This window comes from Rattus rattus, chromosome 3 (genome assembly GCF_011064425.1).
Source record: "Rattus rattus isolate New Zealand chromosome 3, Rrattus_CSIRO_v1, whole genome shotgun sequence".
Lineage (NCBI taxonomy): Eukaryota > Metazoa > Chordata > Mammalia > Rodentia > Muridae > Rattus > Rattus rattus.
This window is the reverse complement of record NC_046156.1, coordinates 6,740,044-6,761,161: the sequence shown is the minus strand read 5'-3', so window position 1 is coordinate 6,761,161 and position 21,118 is coordinate 6,740,044. Positions and strand designations below refer to the sequence as shown.

Here is a 21,118-nt window from a genome sequence, read left to right as displayed (position 1 = left end):
ATTTCAACAGCATAGTGGACTTGCTTATTTATTCATTCATTCAGCACACAGTCTATGGACCAGACTCTGTTAGAGAGCAAAGGCATCGAAGTCTGTTGTTTCAGAAAAAATATTGTTTTTAATACTCATAGTATATGGTATGGCAACAGAAATGGTTTGCTTCCTTTTCTGTGTTTCTTTTTTTTTTGGACTTTCATTTCCCTGTGATGGTTTACAGATACCTTTGTGCCTTCCATCAGTGTCAAAGCCGCTCTTCCCACACAATTTCTGCTCCTTTAAATGTGTATACTGTGAGAAAAAAAAATCTAACTCAAAAACCCCTATAGTTTTCCTTTGAAAGAGAAGGGGTGTGGCTCTAGCCGGCGTTGGCTGTTTGCTTTCTTAAAGTACAGCCTTGTTTTGATGTTGAAAGAACTGTATTGTGTTTCTAATGGCTGTTTGTGTGCTTGGCACTAGCTAGGTAGAGCTCAAGGGACAGTCCTTCACTGCCTCATGGGACATTGTTATCAGAAGGGTCAGGTGAAACCTGGCTCTGCAGGAACAAGACTTCCAGGCACACCACTTGCTGCCCAACTTCCTCAATTGTGAAACGAAGGCAAATCCCAACCCCTACCGGCCTCCCCTACATACTCCCCCCACCCCATGCCTGTTCCTCAGTCTGAAATCACTGTGTGACTGTGAACACGTTGAGCTTGATGTTAGTCCCACAGGACTTTGCTTTTACTTAACACCATCCTTAAGCATGTAATGAACACTTGTTACAATGTGACAAGTCTGATAAGAAAAGCCTGGCTCCTTTCTCTAAAGTAACCAATCCAGGAAGAAGCCTGCAGCCTGCCCTGCTCATAGCACATGGCAACTCCTTAGATGTGAGTTTAAAACTCTCCCCCCAGACCTGTGGGATTTGCTCTTTCTCAACCCCTCTGGGGGATTCATATCTATTTCACTCGGGGGTTTAAGCATGGTGACTCTCTGGGAGCTACCTGCCTGACTGGGGAGAAAAGACAATCCCGGAGACAACAATGACACAAGCCAATAGGAGTGACAGGCAGTCAGGATGGCTGAACCTTAGACACTTCCCAGTGATGTGAAGTGGATGGGCAGTACAGTCTAGACACCTTAAGTGAGTTATCTGAAGTAATATGAAGCAACAGCAATATAAAATTACAGCTACAATTGAAGAAGAAAATTAAGAACAGGAATGTGGGGTCTGGAAAGACGGCTCCCTGAGAAGAGCATGTGCACCTGAGCACACAGAGCACCTCATAACTTCCAATGACGTCAGCTCCAGGGCACTCAACACCTGTGGCCTCATGTACATAGGCACACATGCACGCCTGAGCATGCACACACACACACACACACACACACACACACATAAACATAAGAAAGGGAATGTTAGGTTGGCTCGTATTTAACCTTAACAAAGCATGGTATGGTAATGGGGAGGTGGGAAAGGAACAGGCAGAAGGACAGCAGCCTCTTACAGGGAGATCAGAAGACAACAGCAGGTGGAGCCAAGGGACAGAGTCAAAAGAAGCAAAGAGTGAGGGGACGGAATCCACACTTGGGGACACACAGTGATTCCCCCCCCCCCGCTGTGACCAATATTAAACAAAAGCCTATCCACACTTCCTTGTAATCCGTAAAAATTCTAAATCATAGCAAATTAAATTATGTTCTGGGCTTCAAAGTGGTGGAAGGAAAAGCAGGGAGAGCAAAGAAAGTAATGAAACCAATTATTTCTCAAGACAAACCAAAGGCTTCCTCAGTTGCTTATCTGCCTAGCCCCTGCCAGGGTTTCCTGGGAGCCCCGCAGGCCTACTCCTGGGCACTCTTTCAAGGTAGCACCTCCTCTTCCCAGGGTGCTTTCAGGAGACTGAAAAGAACACCTGGGTTCCATCACTGGAAAATTGTTACTCTAATGAGAACCTTGTTTTAAACGTCAAGTGTACCACCTGTGTGTGTTTTCACACTGACAGGTAAGGGAGACTTCCTTTTTCCTTTCTGCTTGATGAAATATTCATTAAAAGTGGAAGTTCATTAGTGACAATGGTATTCTACTTTAGGCTTTGAAAAGGCCACCTCTCTCTCTCTCTCTCTCTCTCTCTCTCTCTCTCTCTCTCCTCCCCCCCTCCTTCCCTTCTCTCCCCCTCCCCTCTCTATTCCCATTCCCCCTCACCCTTCTTTCCGTGCCTTTCGTGGTACCTTGCTACTTTGTATTTCTTTGTGTATTTTCCTTATATGTTCACACTTTGTATTCTTTCCCACAGATCACGAGAAGTGGGAGGATACTTTCTGAAAAGGAATACAAAGTTAACAACATGAAACAGGATCACCAAAAATACATCCGAGAGTGCTTAGCCCGGGCCATTTTCCACAAGGTCCTTGATATGGAGGTGCGGGCCTTCTTCCTCTTTATGACTAATGATCGGTAACTCTTCCTAAACCTCATGGAAAAAGGAAATGGATCAAAGGAAACTGGTCCATTCCTAAGTAGATAGGAGCCTGAACTCTCAAGTTTTTCCCTTTTTTAGTTCAGAAGAGATATGGACATAATTATAAAGTTTGTGATATTTCATTTTCTAAATGTAGATTCTTTTAATCCACAATGGCTACCCAGCCCTCACCATCTGTACCTTAATTTCTACTCGCTAAAAAAAAGTGACATCTGTTTAAATATCAGTAATTCCAGTGCCATGAATTATCCCAGACCTGTTATTCTTTTAAGGCTCCGTAGCTCAGCCGTATGTTAAGTTTCACAGAATAGGCAGCGAAACATCTGCTGTCCCTCCTACTTTAGGACACGTTGGTCAGCACGGCTTTACAGGCTGAGCATCCGCACGTTCTGTGGAGTCTGACATTGCACTTTTAGTGGGACATGAAGCTAACCTGATAAATTTTTTGCAGCTTCGCTCCACAAAGCTGTAGTTTCAATCGTCAAACACCGTTTGGTTATTTTGTGAAAAAGGACACCACTCCTTGGCTCAAACACACAGCAATAAATCTGAGAAGTGGCTTGGAAGGTCTCTGACTTGTGGGTGCGTTAACATTTATGAACAAATGCAGAAGTATCAGGAAACTAGCAACAAGTTTAGTACCAATGAAAATATTGGTTATTTTGTTGACAGTATCATTGTATCAATCCTGTGGCATGCTCACTCAAGATGAATATTGCACACATAGAGTTTCTGCTTACTTAGCAATTCATTTTTTTTTTAAATTTCAGATCATGTCCACAAGTTACCTAGACTCATTGTTGCCAGCCCCAAATTTGCTAATTACAAAAGTACCAGTGGGAATGGTACAATTCTGTTAAAATATAAATAGTATGATATTAAATTAACCCCTACCTAATTTCTAGCTTTAGAAGTACTGAGTTCAATGTTGTCCAGATCCTTAGAGTCTGTAATACATCAGATACCTCAGAACTGTCACATGCAGTTTCAGCTGAGTCTCATAGACTAACAACATATGATTATGTTTAAAAGAATGTATAGTCATTATAATGTGGAACTTGACCTTTTCTAATCTGAAGTTCTGAAATACGGGTCTGTGACATTATACAGTTCATAGGGTAAGAATACTTACTAGACAAGTTGAAGGCCCTGAGTTCAAGTCATCAGCACCCATGGGAAAACCCGGTGTGGTCACACACACACCTGCTTGTTAACTCCATCCCATCGATGGAAGATGCTGCCAGCCTTGTCCTGGGTTCAGTGAGAGACCCTGTACTAAGGGAATAGCATGGAGCAGGACATCTGATGTATTCCTCCAGTCTCTGCACGCACACCCAAGACATTCAGTTCACACAGTACATATTTCACACACGCAAGCCCACATGCAGTTAGAAGGATAAATAAGGGATGTTCAGAACTTGAGAGTATTGTGAGCACGGTGTTTGTGTTTAACAGTTTCAGCTTTCAGAGGACTTAGCATGTTCAGATTAGAAGTATTTAACCGGGCTCCTGACCTTGGTTCCTTTGCTCACGCCATTGTCCTCCAGCGCAGGCCTCCAGCTCTGGTGTTGGGTACAGGCCTGGTGTAGTCTCCAAAGTGACTGAACAATGCAGAAGGACAGTGGCCCACTGGTTCCTTTACATTATTTCAGTTTTGGCTATGTGGCCCTGGTTGCTACTGGTGGGATTATTGGCTATGCAAAAGCAGGCAGTGTGCCGTCCCTGGCTGCTGGACTCTTCTTCAGGGGCCTAGCAGGCCTGGGTGCCTACCAGCTGTCTCAGGATCCCAGGAATGTGTGGGTTTTCCTAGCTACGTCTGGGACCTTGGCTGGCATTATGGGGATGAGATTCTACAACTCTGGGAAATTTATGCTTGCAGGTTTGATCGCAGGAGCCAGTTTGCTAATGGTTGCCAAACTTGGAATTAGTATGTTGAGTTCACCCCATCTGCAGTAATCATAGCCCTACGTGGGCTCATGACACTCTCCAGACCTCCACATTACCACGCTGAAGAGATAAGTACAGCAAAGACCCATACGGCACATGGAGGCGAAGACGTGGTTACTGTGTTGACTGTTCAGAGGCAGCGAGTGTCTCAGAAGGCAGAGCTCACACTGCTTCATGCGACTTCGTTCTTGTGTTATGATGTCTTGACTCTCTTTCCTAGTAGATAAAGGGGTAAAATGTTGGGTGTCAACACTGGGGGCCCAGAGTTACACGTCCTGCCGGAAAGTATGTGAAATCTCTTGATGACATTTGTGATGAGGGATCTTTTGCACAGGTCTGCTATGAAATTATGTTATAGTGACATTATCAGTGAAAATAAAGTTTTCCATTAAGAAAAAAAAGTATTTAACCATTAGAGTCTACAGATATCCATAACCCTAAAAAAAACAGTGAAATCAGAAACTATTCAGCCACTAACAATGTTTCAGAGGACATACCCACTTGGTTAATATACCAGGACAACTAGTATTGTCTCCAGGTTGGCACGGGGCCTCCCGTTCACTTGAAACCGCTATAGTTTTTCCTGACATTGCTGTAGGTGCTCATGCATTCACTCATGCAACAATACCTGACTCACTGTGTGCCAAGAGCTGACTCACTATGTGCCAAGAGGGGACCCTGTCCTGTGGCTGCAAGACACTGTTTACTGCAATTCTGCACAGCGACTACATAGAAGAGGAAGTGACAAACTGGATCCTGCAAACAAGGAGGTGTCCTGAGGGCTTCAGGGCTCCTGCTTCTGGGAAACACACCTGGAAAGGAAGAGGCGCTCAGGAGAGGAATTCCAGAGGATCGTCATAGGCAGGATCCTGCCTATGGAAAGAAAGCCCAAAGACCACTCAGGGGGTGCTGCTTGGCAGGAGGAAGTGACAGTATTTGAAAAATTGAAACTTTGTTTCTAGAAAGTCTTGCATTCCCAAGGCAGGGTGTGGTGTGGGTGCTGAGGTGACCCATGTTTTCACAGCAGGGGAGTTATGAGCAGAGTCATTTGAGATGTTGCTGCTGGAGATGCAGAGGATAGATTGATGGTCTGGAAAAGATTGGAGGTGGGAGGTCCATTAGATTGCTGGGTCCAGCTAACAAGGCCAGAGAGAGGACAGGAGAAGCAGCTGTCTATGTGGACAGCAGAGGAGGAGAAAGCTGTATAGAAGTCGCTGTCTCACAAGCAGGGGAGATGGAGAGAGCTTTAGAGGCTGAATGAGGAGGAACACAGGAAGGAAGAACAGGAATATGGGAATAGAAACCCATCGCTGGTGAGGAACAGGCCTGAGAGAATGCTGTGAGGGAGTCAGGGGCTTGAGCCCCCTGTACCAGATGCAGAACGGCTCCAAAGGGGTCTGGACCCAGGAGGCTGTGGCACTGGAGGGCTTGGGGAGAGAGTTTCAGCCACAGTGAAGAGGACCCTAGCCACTGACTGCAGAGATCTGGGGACAAATGGAAGTTGGAACCAGATTGATAGTTAATATAAGAAAGTGTGTTGCTGAATGGGTAAAAGATCAGAGCAAGGGGGGAGAAGAAGAGAAGAGTCAAGAGATGATTGATGACACCCAGGACGGGAGTGACTGAATCGTCAGGGACCAAGATCAGAGAAAAGGTTTTCCCCCGGAAGGAACAATGAAACAACAAAACCACTGGCTGATTTCAAGTCTAACTGGAAGACCATTTTTATTTAGGTATATTTTAAGTCGCCAACTATTATATATGAAAATAATTGGAAACCAGACAAATCATAAAGCAAAAATAATTGCATAAAGTCTACTTTCAGAGATGGCTATTCTACATTTCTTTTTAATATCTTCTGGTCACATTTATACATCAATAAAACCATGATATGGCCAAGTATGGTAGCATGCATCCATAATCTTAGTATTCAGGAGTCCTAGGCAGGAGGATTGCCACAATTTTGAAGCCAACCCGGGCCATGTATTAAGTTCCAGGTCATCTTGAGCTAGGTTCCAAGACCCTTCCTCAAAGAACAATGAACGGTGGATTTCAAATGCGGTTCATCGGGTATGAGCCACTGGCTGCCCTGCAGAGGACCAGAGTTGATTTCCCAGCCCCCGCTCCACACTGCGCATGACTGCCTCTAACTCTAGGTCCGAGAAGGAGCCCCTCCACCACCACGTCCACAGACGCATAAATAAAAAGAAAATCATCCTTTGTGCACACAAGAAAGAAAATCATCATGTTAGGCTGTGACGGGGACATGGGTTGGAGTAAACAAACAGGAAGCAGGAAGTGAGACCAAGACACAAACCTGTGACTGCATGCGTCAGCGTCTTTGATTATAAAACGTGATGATGGCCTTGGAACTAGAGAGGTAGGAAGCAGTTCCTCCCTACAGGGACGCTCGCACAAACTGCCCCACCCGTCACCGGATTCTTATGCATTCAGCATCTTGCTTCCTCCCATGTTACTTTTTCATTAAAAAGAAATCAAAATCTTTAGAATCTTTATTTAAATGATTACGTTCTGTTCCAGCCCGTGGATATGCCAAACATTTAACCATTTTTTTGCCCCCAAATTTACACCACTATCGCACTAGTCAAAGATATTTTCAGATAGTATCCTTTTGTGCAAACACTTAAAAGCTATTACTCAGTTTTCCTCTTCAGTTTGGGAACAAAGTTTATGGTTAAAGGGCACGAATACTTTCTAGCTGAGACGTGTTTGTAATTGGCCTCCCAAAGAGTGGTGGCAGTTGATATTCCCACCTGCACACTTAGGCAGGTGGTGGTTCTCCCTCTAAATGACAAGAGGGGTAATTGAAAACAGAGCTACCTCTGCTGGGATTATTTCCCTCTGAAATATTCTTGGCTCTAACTAGCACGGTTCTATCCTCCACAGCGCTACCGCCAGCTGGAAATAAAACGGAAGCTGGATGACTTAGCTCGGAGAGAGCGTATTCAGAGGTTGAAGGTAAACTCTTTTTACCTTTTAATAGCATGGTACCCTTCGAACTCTCAGTTATCCTGGAAAGCGTGGAGGCCCCTACTTTTGGACAGCACCCATAGCTGAGATCAAGCAAACGATTCAAGGGAGCCTGGCTCTCAGTGCCTTCAGTACAGATCCTGAAAACAGGCACTGCTCCCGAGAAGCGCATTCCGGCCAGGCGAAAACTTTCAAAGACAAACTTGGAGATAGTCAAATTCGATGTCTGGCTTTTGTGTTTTCTTGTGGCAGAGGCCAAAGGATATTCATGAGTCTTAAGAAAATAAAGAGAGATGGTAATGTTCCAGCTTGAAGGAAAATAAAACATCGGAAGAATTATACAATCACACATTTTCATTCGAATGTCACCCTCGAAAATTATGGTGGGAACAAGCTTCCTTAGTAGAAGGAAGCATGAACAGATCTAACATTTTGTGTTAGGTATTTTTAAATCCCTTGGTTGTTCTCTATTTTTGCTCTTTGCAGTGAACTTACGAAATACATCAATTTGAATCAGGGGATGAGAGATTCAATTAGGCATGTTTGAAAAGTTTCAGTTTAGGATGGCAGATTTATTTGATTTCTTGAGCTATTTGAAATCATGGGCTGCTTGTTCTTAATTTGCTATAGTATTACAAACGTGGAGCCTAAAACGCATCTCAGAAAACTGATAAGCATTTGTAAAGCGTTCATAGGGCAACCCGCCCTGTGAGAGTAAAATTTTCCACTCTGGTTTGATGGACTCAAAGATATCTCATCAGAGACAAAGGGTAATCTTGTTACTAGTGTTGAATGACAGGAGGCAGGTCCCTTCTCAGGATCAGGGGAGCTGGGATGCAGAGGCTCCAGGTTCATTCAGCTTGGCTGGCGATGCCCAACATCATGAACTTACACTTTCTGTAATTTATTTAGCAGAACGTGGATGCAAGGATGACTGGACCTGATTTCCAGCACCCAAAACAGGGTGTGCTGTGTGTCTGGGATCTGTCTGTCCTGTACAATGGCAGATGGGAGGCAGTAGGTAGAAGGGAAGAGGAGGGTTCTGGGAAAATGCTATAGACACTCCAGTTGCTCCCATCTGACAACTGCTTGTCAAAGCTCACTGCATATTAGCCATTGGCAAAGGCATGTTTTAGGTCCCCTCTATTTAGTAAAAGGAACCATTTGGCTTAAGTGTATCATTGAATTACTGTTTTTATAACAAAAACTTTAATCTCTTCTAGTAGTGAAGTACAAAGGACATTTTGTTGACCCAACACACATCGTTAAGTGGAAAGTTCTCTTAGAATGACTCCTTTGTGTCCCTTACTACCTACAGCACCTTCCCCAACAGGGCTATAGAAACATTGCTAACTTCCGTGTCAGGATACAGAGTAGCAGTCTTAGTGGGGAGGGCTTTGATCTCTCATTATGGTTGGATACATGTCAGGCACTAAGCTAACACCAGATCACCTATATTCATCAACTTCACAATTTTTTTCTCATTCCAGGGAGAACACACAAGACGATTTATTGAAGATAACATGCCCATTCTGACTCCCCATCCCCCAGCCGGCCCAAAGACTAATCGTGGCCATAGCGTTCTGGCTGAGGAAGGACGTTCTAGTCCATTAACACTGGTGAGCCCTATTAAGCACTCTGTCCCAGCTAATTAATTTATGATTTCTCATTAACCTGAGAAAGAAGGATCTGTGGGAAGCATGTCTGTACAACCCTATAGAATCGAAAACACAGGGAAAGGAAGCAATTGGAAACTACAGCCTCCTTGTTACTCAATACTAAAAGTCAACATTCCAAGTCCCCACTCCAATCAAAATTGCTGTGGACTAATCCCTGTTCTTGTAGCTGCCACACCAGTTTCTGAAGTAGAGATGACCTGAGGTTATGTAGGTGCCCAGATACCAGCCCTGGCTCCATTTTGCCTACAAAAAAGAGCAAACTCATCCTCATATCTAAGATCACACATGACGACTTCAAGTTATCTCTCTTAGTAGTTACCCTTCAGCTCCTGCAATGTGGCAGGACTGAGCCCCTGACTGTGTCTTCTGGGTATTATTCTGACATCTGGTTATTATTCTTGCTATTCCTTTATCTGCACAAATTCAGCAGTGCCTGGCTGCATGTTTATCAAAAGTAGATGCTTCCACTTTGAGATGATTAAATGTACTGAAATGCCATCTGAAGAAGTCACACACTGATACTTCATCCTAGCATGAGGTGGCCGTGGCCCAGAGGTGTTACTTGCTGGAAGGAAGGCAGGGTTTTCTAAAACAGTACAGGTTCAGGAGTGATTTAAAAAGATGTTTGTTGGGTGGGCAAACTTCCTGTGACATCTTTACCCTTGGTTTGCGTGGCTGGGTGCATGACTGGATAAGTTTTCCTTGCAAGTCTGATCATTTTTATTTGTGTTATACAATATTCGTAGAGAGATTACAAAGCCTTCACACACAGTTGAGCTAAGTTTGTCACCTACGGCACTAAGCTTCAACATTCTGCAAAAGGTAAACTTGTCTTGACCTGTCCTGGCTCAACAGCGCAAGTTTTGAAAAAGCCTCAGTCTTCTATGGGCTGTTCTTCCTCCTCCTCCTCCTCCTCCTCTCCCTCTCCCTCCTCCTCCTCTCCTTCCTCTTCCTCCTCCTCCTCTCCTTCCTCTTCCTCCTCCTCCTCTTCTTCCTCTTCCTCTCCCTTTCCTCCTCTTCCTCCTCCAGCTCTGATTTGAATATAGACGTATACACTCAAATATGTTTTTGTTAAATAGCAATTCATTAGCCTCTCCCAAGCTTTCCCTGGAAGAAACAAAGGAAACAGTTCTATTTTCTGTCCTCCAACCTGGTTCAGAGAGGGAAAACCAACATATGTCGTCCCCCCCCCGCCCCCAGTTTTCCAGATGAATCCCCAGTCTGTGGTTCACTGTGCAAAAAGCGAGGGGGTCCTTTAAAAATCAGAGGCTACACTACTATGTACGAGAGCCTGACCCTTGAGCAAGAGGCTAGTTCTCCTGAACTCCTCTAAGAGAAGCTTTCAGTACCCATTCCTGCACTCTGATGCTAATTGTGCTAAAGTTTCAAACACTGCGCAAGCATTTTAGCTGCATTATCTCCATAAAAACCGGGGGAAGTCATCTCATTGGATTCTGCGCGTCTTTGAGGAATTCACCCGCTCTGATCCTCTCGAGAGTTAGCAGAGCTTGGCTAGGCTGAGCAATTACCAGGTAGCCAATTTCAACTCACGTTTTGGCACAGCTTTGAGCACATTAAGACGGTGCCATATTTATTACAGAGAAGTATATTTACACATTGTAAAACACAGCAAGCTTACGGTGGCCTCTGATATGAGCCGCCAGAGTTAGGGTCTCACAGCTGCTACTTAATGGGACAGATTTGTTTTCAGAGATGAATGTGATCAGTTGAGCATTTGACTGCTGCATCCATCTAGCTGGATGGTATTTGTATGCAAATGCCCAGAAGTAGAATGCAGAGCACAGCCACGGAAAGATGGGGTTCTCGTTTGCAGTAACCTGCTCTCCTGGATCTCTTCACGTTTGGGGTTATCAGACAGCCTAAAAAGAAAGTTGGGTCTGGTAGAGTCCACAAGAGCTCTTTTGGGTGATTTGCGTCTAAACACTGAGAAATGTTTAGTTTTCTGCACGTGGATTTTAAGATCTCTCTATAGTCTTATCTCGTTTTCTCTGACTGGTACATAACTCCAGTTAATCCACACATGTTTGTTGTGGTGCAGGGTTGTACTCATTACTTTCCTTGTTACTGAGACAAAATGACTTCCAGAAATGACTACGGGAGAAGAGTCTGCCTGGCTTATAGCTTGAGGAGAGAGAATCCACTTTGTGGAGAAGACTAGCAGCAAGCTATGGTGCAGGGGCCTCTTCTCCTCACATCTTGTCAGAACAGGAAGCAGAGACAGGGAGAGAAGCAGGGTATTCTATAAACACTGAGGCCCGCCTTTCAGAGAGAATCTTCTTCCAGACAGCCTCTCTCTACCTAGCAAAGGACCCACAAACTCCCAAAAGAGCAACTCCAGTTTTGGACCAAGTGTTGAAACAGCCAGTGGGATGCCTCTCATAGTCAAACCATAAGAGACCCAAGTAACAATGACTTACCTATGGGGTTTCATCCCCACCCTTGCCCATGCCCATGAGCCTTAGGTGACTCTATGAAGTCATCAAATACCTGGACTCCTCTGTGTTACTCATCCACAAACTTGGGGAGTCTGCTTCATCCACAGCAGCCAGGGCTGTGTATCAACATGTGGATGCTCCAGCCTGAGGGAAGGGGTCAGCGGGAAAGTAAGGACGTGCCTTCCTTTGCTATGAGTGTGAACGGCAAGTAGCATGAGTTACTTTTGTTGACATTTTACTAGCCTCAAGTGAGAGGACATCTCCTTCAGAGTTGTTGGGAGTCTGGGGGGAACATACCCTTTGTTGGTGCGAGCCATAGTCACAAATGAAAATTCTGTTGCTGGAGAAGAAAGGAAAGCAGATATTGGGCAGTGTGGTCTCTGCTGGTCTTCTGTGACCCTGGCTCAGAACTGGCTCTTACTTGAATTTTTCAAATCATCACCTTCCTTATCACTAAAATTTTACCTGCTTCCCTGAGAACTTAGTTTTTCTTAGGCTCCTTGGTTCACTGTTACTATTCCGAGAGCATCATTCTGAGTCATGGTCTCTGGCATTAACCAGCCTGATTGACTAGTAGACTCTCTGGATGTTACATATTACCTTTTATCTCCTCAATTGGCCTAGGATGGAGGTTCAGTATTGCCAACTGTTGAAATCAAAAGTTTTAGCAGTGTGTGTACGCATGCTTCTCAAGATGCTCTGAGAGCAAGCTCTTGGTAGGAGTCTCTGGCTGCCAGATTTTTTTTATCTCATGTGTTTATTTATACACGCCTCTGCGGAATGGAATATTTGTGGCTCACCACCCTTTAGAGTCAATGTACAAAATTCTATTCATGAATCATTTATAGACCATCTATCTCATACCACGTTGCCCTATTCCTGGCATGTTCTCTGCTGTCTTAGTAGAATAGGACAATGGGGCCGAAGCTTCACTTCCCCCCCCTCACTTTTGACGCATTGCTAATCTTTATACTAAACTTACAATATTCTGTTGATGCTCCCAGAGGCACTTATAATGTTCCACACTGGTACTTCTTGAATTCGCTGCAGTACATTCTTGATTGGAAAGTGTCTCTGTTGGGGGCTCAGCAGGAAACAGATGGCTCCTACAAATAGAGTAATTACAAAGTTGTTTAATAAAGAAACTATTTAGGAAGCTACAGCAGGGTGAAGAGAAGCCAACTAGGGATGGTAAGCCTGCTATGGTCAGCACAATGGGAAGCCACAGTCCCTCGGTTGAAGAGGAGGTTGGATGGGAAGGGTTAGGTTCTAGAAGCACTAGGTAAGTCCCTTAGCTAGAAAGGGCTTTCCCACAGAAACACGAACACTTAGGTGGTAAGAACCATTTCTACCCTGCAGGATTATGGGAATAATCCTCCTTTCATCCTCCCACCTTCTCTGATGTCACTCCTCTCCTTGGTAGAACCTAATTGCAGTCCTGAGGTTGGTTAGTACATTCTTTAAGAAATCACTTCCAGGGCCCGGAGTTCCTCAGACATAGACAGTAGGCAGGAGACCTAGAAGAAATGGCAGACTCCCAGCGTGGAAACATCCGTTTTGCTATAGTGCACCTAGTGTTGCCAGCTATAATGTTTCATTTTGTTTTCTTACGTTTTTAGGGAGCAGTTGAAGATACGTAATTGGCAGTACATTATAGCTAAGCACCTGCCTTTGCTGGTGTCTGCTTTTACTCTGGGTGCCAACCTTGCTACGTAATGAATTCAGAGTAGATTTTATATCGAAAACATTGAAGCTGAAATAAGTCTGTTCCAATAATACCCTTTCAGTTCTCTGAAATAGGACATTATTTAACTTAACATTTAATTGAGCAAAGCCATTCTTTGTCCGTATTCAGCACAATGAAGAATTTACAGTATGAGCAAAAATATAGGACTCTAATAGAGGCCGTCCCTTTTGTCTAGAAGGCTCCATCCCTGTGGCATTTGGTTATGTAGAGAACTTCAACACCGTGTGTTTTAACAAATACTCTGGGGTCGAAGGGTGTATATAACGGAAGAATATAATTAAAGTTTAATCTGTTCAGTAAAAAGGCACCATTAATTACTCTGGGCAATTTGTTGGGTTATTAATTAGTTCTGGAAACGTGTCAAGGTACTAATTTAAATGGAATTTCCCCCCATCATCATCTAGACAGCCCCTCGACCGTATACTGCCCCGGGAAATATGCAGCCTCCGGTTCGTCTGCAGCCTCTTCTCAGTAGTCGCCTAACAAGGAATGGTTCAAAGATAACTTCAGGGTCCAAACCCAAAGCCTTATTGCTGGAAAGCGAAGCTCCATTTCCTCTTGCGGTAAATGCTGTTTTCCTTAAGAAACATTTGTTTTTAAATTATTGATCAAAATCATGTACTATCCAAGCTTTCAGGATGCCGTATTTTCATCCACGTGATGAAACTTACACTGTACGCTCACCAAGCACTTACAATGTACTTATGATGAACTGTATGTTGCTGAGACTGGAAGGCCTACTTTTCATGTAATTATACAGAATCTGTAAGGGATGGAATTTCAATGACAGGCAGTGCTTAGCTCGCTATGAGAAGGCCAAATGGAAAACAATGATGCTCTGTCCCCAGTCACACACGACTGCCCCCCTCCCACCCAAATGGCCCTATGTGGACTCCTTGCAGATCTGAACACATGATAACCAGACAACAGGGCTCTGCATAGCTGGTCTGCATTTGTGTGGGGACCCTCCCATCAGTGTGAGAAGTTACTTGGAGGTTGAATTATAGAAGGAAGGCTATAAATCTGCCAAAGTCATTAACCTAGGAGTCTGATACTGCCTGCCTTTCGAGCTTCTTTGTTAGGTAACCTTTGCACGAGTTGGCTACCATAAAACAGAATCTACCTAAACAGGGAGGAGGAGGCCAGGCCATTGCCAACATGGGGGGAAAAACTATGTTTCGAATTTGCAGAAACATTTGCTAGTTTAGGAATTTGTGTCATGAGCATAACTGTCATTACACGGAAGGGATGAATGTGCCCCACTCCTTCCTATGAAATACGACTCACGCGCCCTAAGACACTGGGCCCTCTCTCGGACACATGCCCTTCATGCATGTGAAGTGATTTCATACTAAATATTCAGAGGCAACTGTGGCATCTCAGCCCATTGAATGTGGTTTTAGCTCGTGGGAGCGTTTTACATACCTTATTCGGTTAATTTCCTGGTAGCTTCTTAAACACCAAAAGAAGTTAATTGGGAAGTAATGCCCCCTCCTTTTTTTTTTTTTTTTTTTTTTTTTTTTGAGAAACTTCTCAGACTGAGGCAGGCTCCTAGGTCTTAGATCTAGGGTGCAGTCTGAAGGCCCCATACTTGGAAAGCCATTTCAGCCACTGTCCGGGAGTAGCCAGGTCTCACAGTATTCAAAATAATACACAAACAAGATCCTTTGAATGTAATCTAAAATGGATGTCTTGATTAGGGACACTTAATCCACCAAGAGTTATCAAAGGGTCAAACCTTATAGCAACACCATTTTCTTCCTGGTTGACAGGGCTGCCTGGGAGAGAGACTCATAATGAGAAGGTTGCCTAGTGACCACAGAATCAGAATGGGGCTACGACTCAAGGCTGTGCTCCTGGATCAGGTTAAGGCTTCCTGAGGTGCCCATCTCATCTCAGGAATGGGCTTGCCAAAAGTACCAGAAAACTCACAGGTCTTTGCCTAAAACTTCTGTGTCCTCCGGGGTTAGCTTTGCCATTAGGGTTGGGCATACTCAGAGCCTTCTGAGTGGAGCTTCCTTCCCCATAGGCAGTGCTTAAAATGGATCCTCTCAATGTTTGCCCAGTTGATTACATTCTTTTCAAGCTTCTGAAGTTCTGAGTTCTGTTTCAGTAACTTTTGTTTTCCTTAGATGTGAGAACATCACTAGGGAAATGACAGTCTCTGACATCTAGGGACTGAACTTTTCACCTTTCAATGACTGTCCTCCAAACTTACTCTGAGACACTGTCTACAAGGAATACCTACCTATATGTGCACATTGTGACCCAATATATAATCTCATCTTTCTGCTTACAAGTTTTGAGAGCATGGGTTATTTCTGAAGGAAAGTCACTGAGTCAATGAGCTAAATTCAATGAATATTTTGAGCACGTATGACAGGCTGGGTTCTGATGTAAGAACGAGTATTGATATTGATTACCAAGGATGACAGAAGTCACTTATAGGAGCTTACAGTATAATATGTGTAAGCTAAATGTAGTATGAAAAGGCATGCTCTTATTAGTGGCATTGATGGTGAAAGAGTTGGCTATCAAATTCCTTGTGAAAGACAGTGGTTTCTAGTGTTGCTAAGTATGTAGTGAGCACCAGGGTCGACCTTCTTGCTTTGCTGAAAGACTGAAGAGGATAGAGGTGAAAGGATTGGAAGGACCTCAGAGAAGACCGGGTTGAACTTGTCACAGCGGCTGGAGTGAGCATCTTTTGGAAAAAGTGACCTAGTCAACAACAGGTTGGTTTTGACGCCACTAAGTAAAACTAATTACGTGGCAACATTTTCAAATATTCAGAGGAAGTCTCTCTCGTCGGGAGACATCAGCACCAGTGTCTTCAAGGCCCTGCCTGATGGTCTACTACTATCTTAACCTGTAAGACTCTACCCCAGGAACGTACACATAATCACAAAGGCAGAGTTAAGTCCACTTTGAGCTGTCGTATTTATGGTAGTGAACAAGTGAGAAAAACTACATAATACAGCACAGTTTAAATGCTTACGAACTTAAAAGTACAGTATAATTATATGTATTGTTTAGAAACTTAGCTGATATACGATCAGTTAAAAATAAAAAAAATATTATTTTTAAGAATGTTATTAAAATCATTTCCAAAACAGGACACATAGCTGATACCCAGTTTTGCTATTTATTTTTTAAAAGCAATTAAAATTGTTCAAATTTCCAATGTCCCAGATTAATTTTAACATTTTTATTATGTTCATTTAATTTTGGTTTTGATGTTCTAGGTTCAGTCTATTGGAAAAATAAATTAAAAACAAAGTAAGATTACTCAATATTATTTAATAACTGAACAGTAGAGTCTGCCTACACAAAAGTGTTGGTTTTATTCAAGATTTGAGCTATACATGCTTTTATTTAATGTGCTTTTATTGACTTAGTCACTAGTGCCCTTTGGAGAGCTTTTTCTAAAGCTTTTATTATTAAGCATCTCAAAATATAGACTAAACTGGTTAAAAATTAGTTGTAAATACAAAAAATGTAATGTCAATTTATATTTTATGAGTATAGAGATGTTTAAAGGTAAGTTCGTGTTAAATGGATAAAAGACATCCAAGTATCTTAAAATTTAGAAATTTCCTTCAGATACACAAAAATAATCAATTTGTCAAAATGTTTAGGCTCAAATCTAGCTGGATAAATATTTTTGGTTATACTTCTAAAGATTTTAAATGACTTAGGTAAGCTATGTTGATTAAACTCTCAAGCAAAATAGACATATATCCCAAGGGTAAATTAATATTTAAAATTTTCTGTTTGTTATTGCTTTTTAAATCAAACTCTACCTGTAAATTACTTAAAAGGAATACTGCCTGTGCTATTATGTAAGAATACCCATATTTCCATACCCTGGTGAGAATGTACAATGTAAGTAAAGAATCAAAGCAAATTTAATGAACCATTTTTCTACTTACAGATTTTTAGGGTGCTAGAGTTTTTATGGCTCAGCTGAATTTACACATCTTTTATATATATACACACTTACACATGTATTTCTGTATGCCCAAATGCACATTTATGGCAGAGTACTAATAACTTGTGCAGTTATGTATATAGGATTTATTGCAGGATGTCTAGGTCAGACAGTGTTCTCTTTGAGATTTCAATAGTTTTGATTGTCCTTCCCAGAGTTTGAAGATTTCAAGCAAGCCCACTCACTGGCCTTTGATCACAGCCTTGCCTCTCCTGTCTGTGCAAACCTCTGGGGGGATGTGCAGTCAGAATGTCCCTAGTGCCCAGTGCACTGGCCAACACCATCTCAGGCTCCAACCCTGCAGACCTTCCAGTACGAAATCAACTAACTTAACTGTCTCTAAATTTTCTATTAAAACCATATTCACACAAGGTTAGGAATATGTGCTTATTGAATTTGCAATAGACACAAACTGATTCTCAAAGCACGAGAGCATGCATTTCAGGTTGGTGCATTGTTCTCAGCTGGGTTTGTGACAATCATCCAAACTTGACTTTGATTTGGCTTGCAGTGGGGCTCTGCTTGTGTGTCGTTGGGTCTTACGTCATGATGTGTAATTACAGGGCAAGAAGGCCATGATGAAATTCAGGAACTACATGGACAATTCCCAGAAGGAGGATCTCTACCAACTTCCACACATTAACAGTTACCAGATACCTGTTCCCCCGACACCCCAGCCCCAAGCAAAGAGCTTTAGGGAGAACAGGTTGGAGGCTTGGAGGAGGAAGAGACTGCGTCCCATCACGGCTCCCCATGGCCTAGAGCCTCTCTTCACCAAGGTGATTATGGTCAAAATGTTCTTTTATTCCTGTAAATATTAGTGACGTCACACCAGCTGAGTTCTAGATCTGCAGCAGGAGAATTTTCTAGAACCAGGTACAAAAATGCATTGCAAAAAAAAAAATAGCATAAGTACACCTGTAAAAAACACAAGAGTCAAAGGGAACATCTGAGTAATTAGGAAAACAACTCAATCACCCTAAGTGATGACCGATTACTCGTGAGCTCTGGTACTCAGATTTTAGATAAGACTCCAACTTCATTTCCCTTAAGTCGATCATTCAGAGTATCTTCCCATTTAATTCATGAAAATTCATGAACCTAAGCACAGCTAGAGTGTTATATGAACCAAATTTTAGTTTTAATGGTTTATTGAAAATTAGCGAACATTGGCTACCTACTTTTTCCCTGTTCTTTGAAAATACTGTGGTTTGTCACACACATGTCCCAAAGCATTATTACGGCACACTCATGTAAGCCTAGATGAACTTTACATAGCCTCCGTCCAGGAGAGCAAAGAAACTCTCTTCTTTTTCATAATGCAACAGAAAACCACATTTATTAAATGTACCTCCTGAGACTCTTAGCAGAGAGTGGGGTGATGTTTCCCCAGTGAACAAGTAGCGAAGTTCCCAAAACATACCCCTCTGTATCTTCTCACTCCTCCCAGGACACCCTTCTCAAGCCCTGTCTGTCCGTATCTCACCCCAGTACCTCTAAACTTCTAAAAGGCCAGGAAGTGTTTTCTTGCTTTTTCAAATTCCCTCCCTTTACTCTGATTTTCCTCAGTTCCCTGCTGTCTCTGGCAGAGCCTGTCTCTTCCCTGAAAACTTGTTTGGCCTCTGTGCCTGATCTTGACCTGATCTTTCCTTCCCCAGTTTGCCTCTTCAACCTTGTCATGTAATCTCTGCTTCTTGACAGATTGCAGGCTTTAGATAGAGTGGTCCAGTCCTTTCTATGTGGACAGCACCTTAGACCATTTTCCTCTTTCCTTTTACATGTCTAAAAATTTATTCCTCGAAGATTTCACAGGTAGTTTCCTACTCTCAACTACCTGTCTCCAACTGTCTCTGAAATCCACCAACAGACGTCTGCTCCCACCTTCATGCCTATCATCATCATCATCATCATCATCATCATCATCATCATCATCATCATCATCATCATCATCATCATCATCATCATTAATATCCCCGAGTCTTTTAGTGCTGGTCATTTACAAATGAGTGTAGGGCCACACTGGGGTGTGGACAACCTACCATTGCCAACATCCCTCCCCTGAAGTGACCGTCCATCCCTAAACAGCCACCATCTGCAGAAAGCCTGTCAGTCTGGGGCTGAGCTGCAGGAGCTCTTCCCCAGCCCATGCTGCAGTAGACATCAGCCACCATAGCTGTTGTGTGTAGCAGCCATGTCAAGTCCCGAAGTCAGCTCTTCACAGCTCTCTTCCCCAACCTCTGTCTCTTACACTGTTTCTGCTTCCTCTTCCTCAACGTGCCCATGAGCCTTGGATACAAGGATGCTAATGTACGTAACTCATCTTGCTTTACTGTTCCCAGAATTTCACTGGTGTCTGCTGCAATGTTTTCCTTTAGGATCTTTACGACCTTGTTTTTCTCTTCGAAGAACCGGTTTCATTGACTCTTTGTGGCTTTTGACTCTTTATTTCACTGATTTTGGTCATGTCTTCCTGTTTATTACTTTTTTAGATTTTTTTTTTCCCTTGTTTTTTCCAGGGCCTTAAGGTGTGTCCTTAAGTTAATGAAATATCGCAAGTCTTTTGACATAGGCAGTTGACACTATTCACGTTTTTCTTAAGACTGTCTCAAATGTGTCCAATAGATTTTTGGCTTGCTGTATGTGTTTCATGTACCCAATTCTAGAGAATTTTTTAATTTTATTTTTGATTTTTCCAGTGACCTGATAATCATTCTGTAGTATGTGATTAGTCTCCATGTGTTTGGGTCTCTTATGTACTTTCTATAGTTTATATGGTTGTTGATATGGTTAGTTCCTTTGTGGTCAAATAGAATAGGCTAATTTAATTTTCCTGTATTCATTGAGACTTCCTTTGGATCCCAGTACGTGGCCAATCTTGGAGAAAGTTTTTATGGGCTGCTAAGAAGAATGTGTCTTGTTTAGTGTTTGGATGGAATGTTCTATAGATGTCTTTCGGGTCCACTTGATTTGTGATGTCATTTAACTCCGATGTTTCTCTCTTTAGATGACCTGTCTACTGGTGAGAATGAGGTATTGAAATTATTGTCACTACGTTAGGGTTAATGTTTGGTTTTACATCAAGTGGTGTTATGTTATGAAGTTGACTGTATCTGTGTTTTGAGCACACATTTATAATTATAATACCTTCTCTCACCGATTGGTTTTTATTGAAGTGCTTTCTGACTGAGGAGTGGAGGCCAATTGATACTCAGCATTATTAGTGTGTAACAAATTGCCTTATGTCATTAGATATGTTAGAAACATTGCTTGGTCTCTCGGTTACTGAATCTACTGATGATTCACACTCTGTCAACTGTGAGTTTGTTAGCTTCTTGTGAATGTTTAGGGTTTCATTTGTGAAAGTCCAGAACCTTCTGGAGTCTATGTTTAGGACTATTTGGCTCTCGTGATGAAATTCTGTATCACTGAAGAATAATCTTTCACACTACTCATTACTTTCTGTGTTAAAATATTCTTTCTGTAATACATAAAGAAAGAATATATATTATTCATATATGTATAATTATATATGTATTATTCATATGCATTTTATTACTTTTAGCCTTTTGAGTTTTTAGGCATGAAGTCTGGGCTTTAAGTGTGCTAATGTAGGAAGTTGATGGTTTGTGTTTAATTCAGTCTGGATATCTGCTCTGTTAATGAGCTTAGCCTCAGCACATTCCTACTTCCCTTTTCTTGAAAGCTTTGCTCGTCTTCCAACACACATCTTCTCGGGCTTTTTCTCTTCCCTCTCCTCTTTGTTTTATCTGCACCCCTCAGTCTGAGCATCACCATGACATCAACCTCGACGCTTACTTTTCTGTTGAGATATGTCATCTTCCCATGTGGTT

The 21,118-nt window shown here is 42.6% G+C and overlaps 2 protein-coding genes across 2 annotated transcripts in view; both read left to right on the top strand.

The window, feature by feature from the left end:
* The window catches only part of Erich3 (glutamate rich 3), a 94,997-nt gene that overhangs the window by 28,147 nt on the left and 45,732 nt on the right, over positions 1 to 21,118 (top strand). The window contains exons 3-7 of the mRNA XM_032896544.1: positions 2,274 to 2,399; positions 7,314 to 7,385; positions 8,888 to 9,016; positions 13,684 to 13,842; positions 17,831 to 18,046. Coding sequence (XP_032752435.1) covers positions 2,274 to 2,399; positions 7,314 to 7,385; positions 8,888 to 9,016; positions 13,684 to 13,842; positions 17,831 to 18,046 — 702 coding nt within the window. The remainder of the gene's footprint in view (positions 1 to 2,273; positions 2,400 to 7,313; positions 7,386 to 8,887; positions 9,017 to 13,683; positions 13,843 to 17,830; positions 18,047 to 21,118) is intronic.
* On the top strand, positions 4,056 to 4,415 carry LOC116895156 (transmembrane protein 14C-like). The gene is made up of 2 exons (XM_032896523.1): positions 4,056 to 4,170; positions 4,270 to 4,415. The coding sequence occupies exons 1-2, from the start codon at positions 4,068 to 4,070 to the stop codon at positions 4,413 to 4,415; spliced, it is 249 nt and encodes an 82-aa protein (XP_032752414.1). The 5' UTR covers positions 4,056 to 4,067.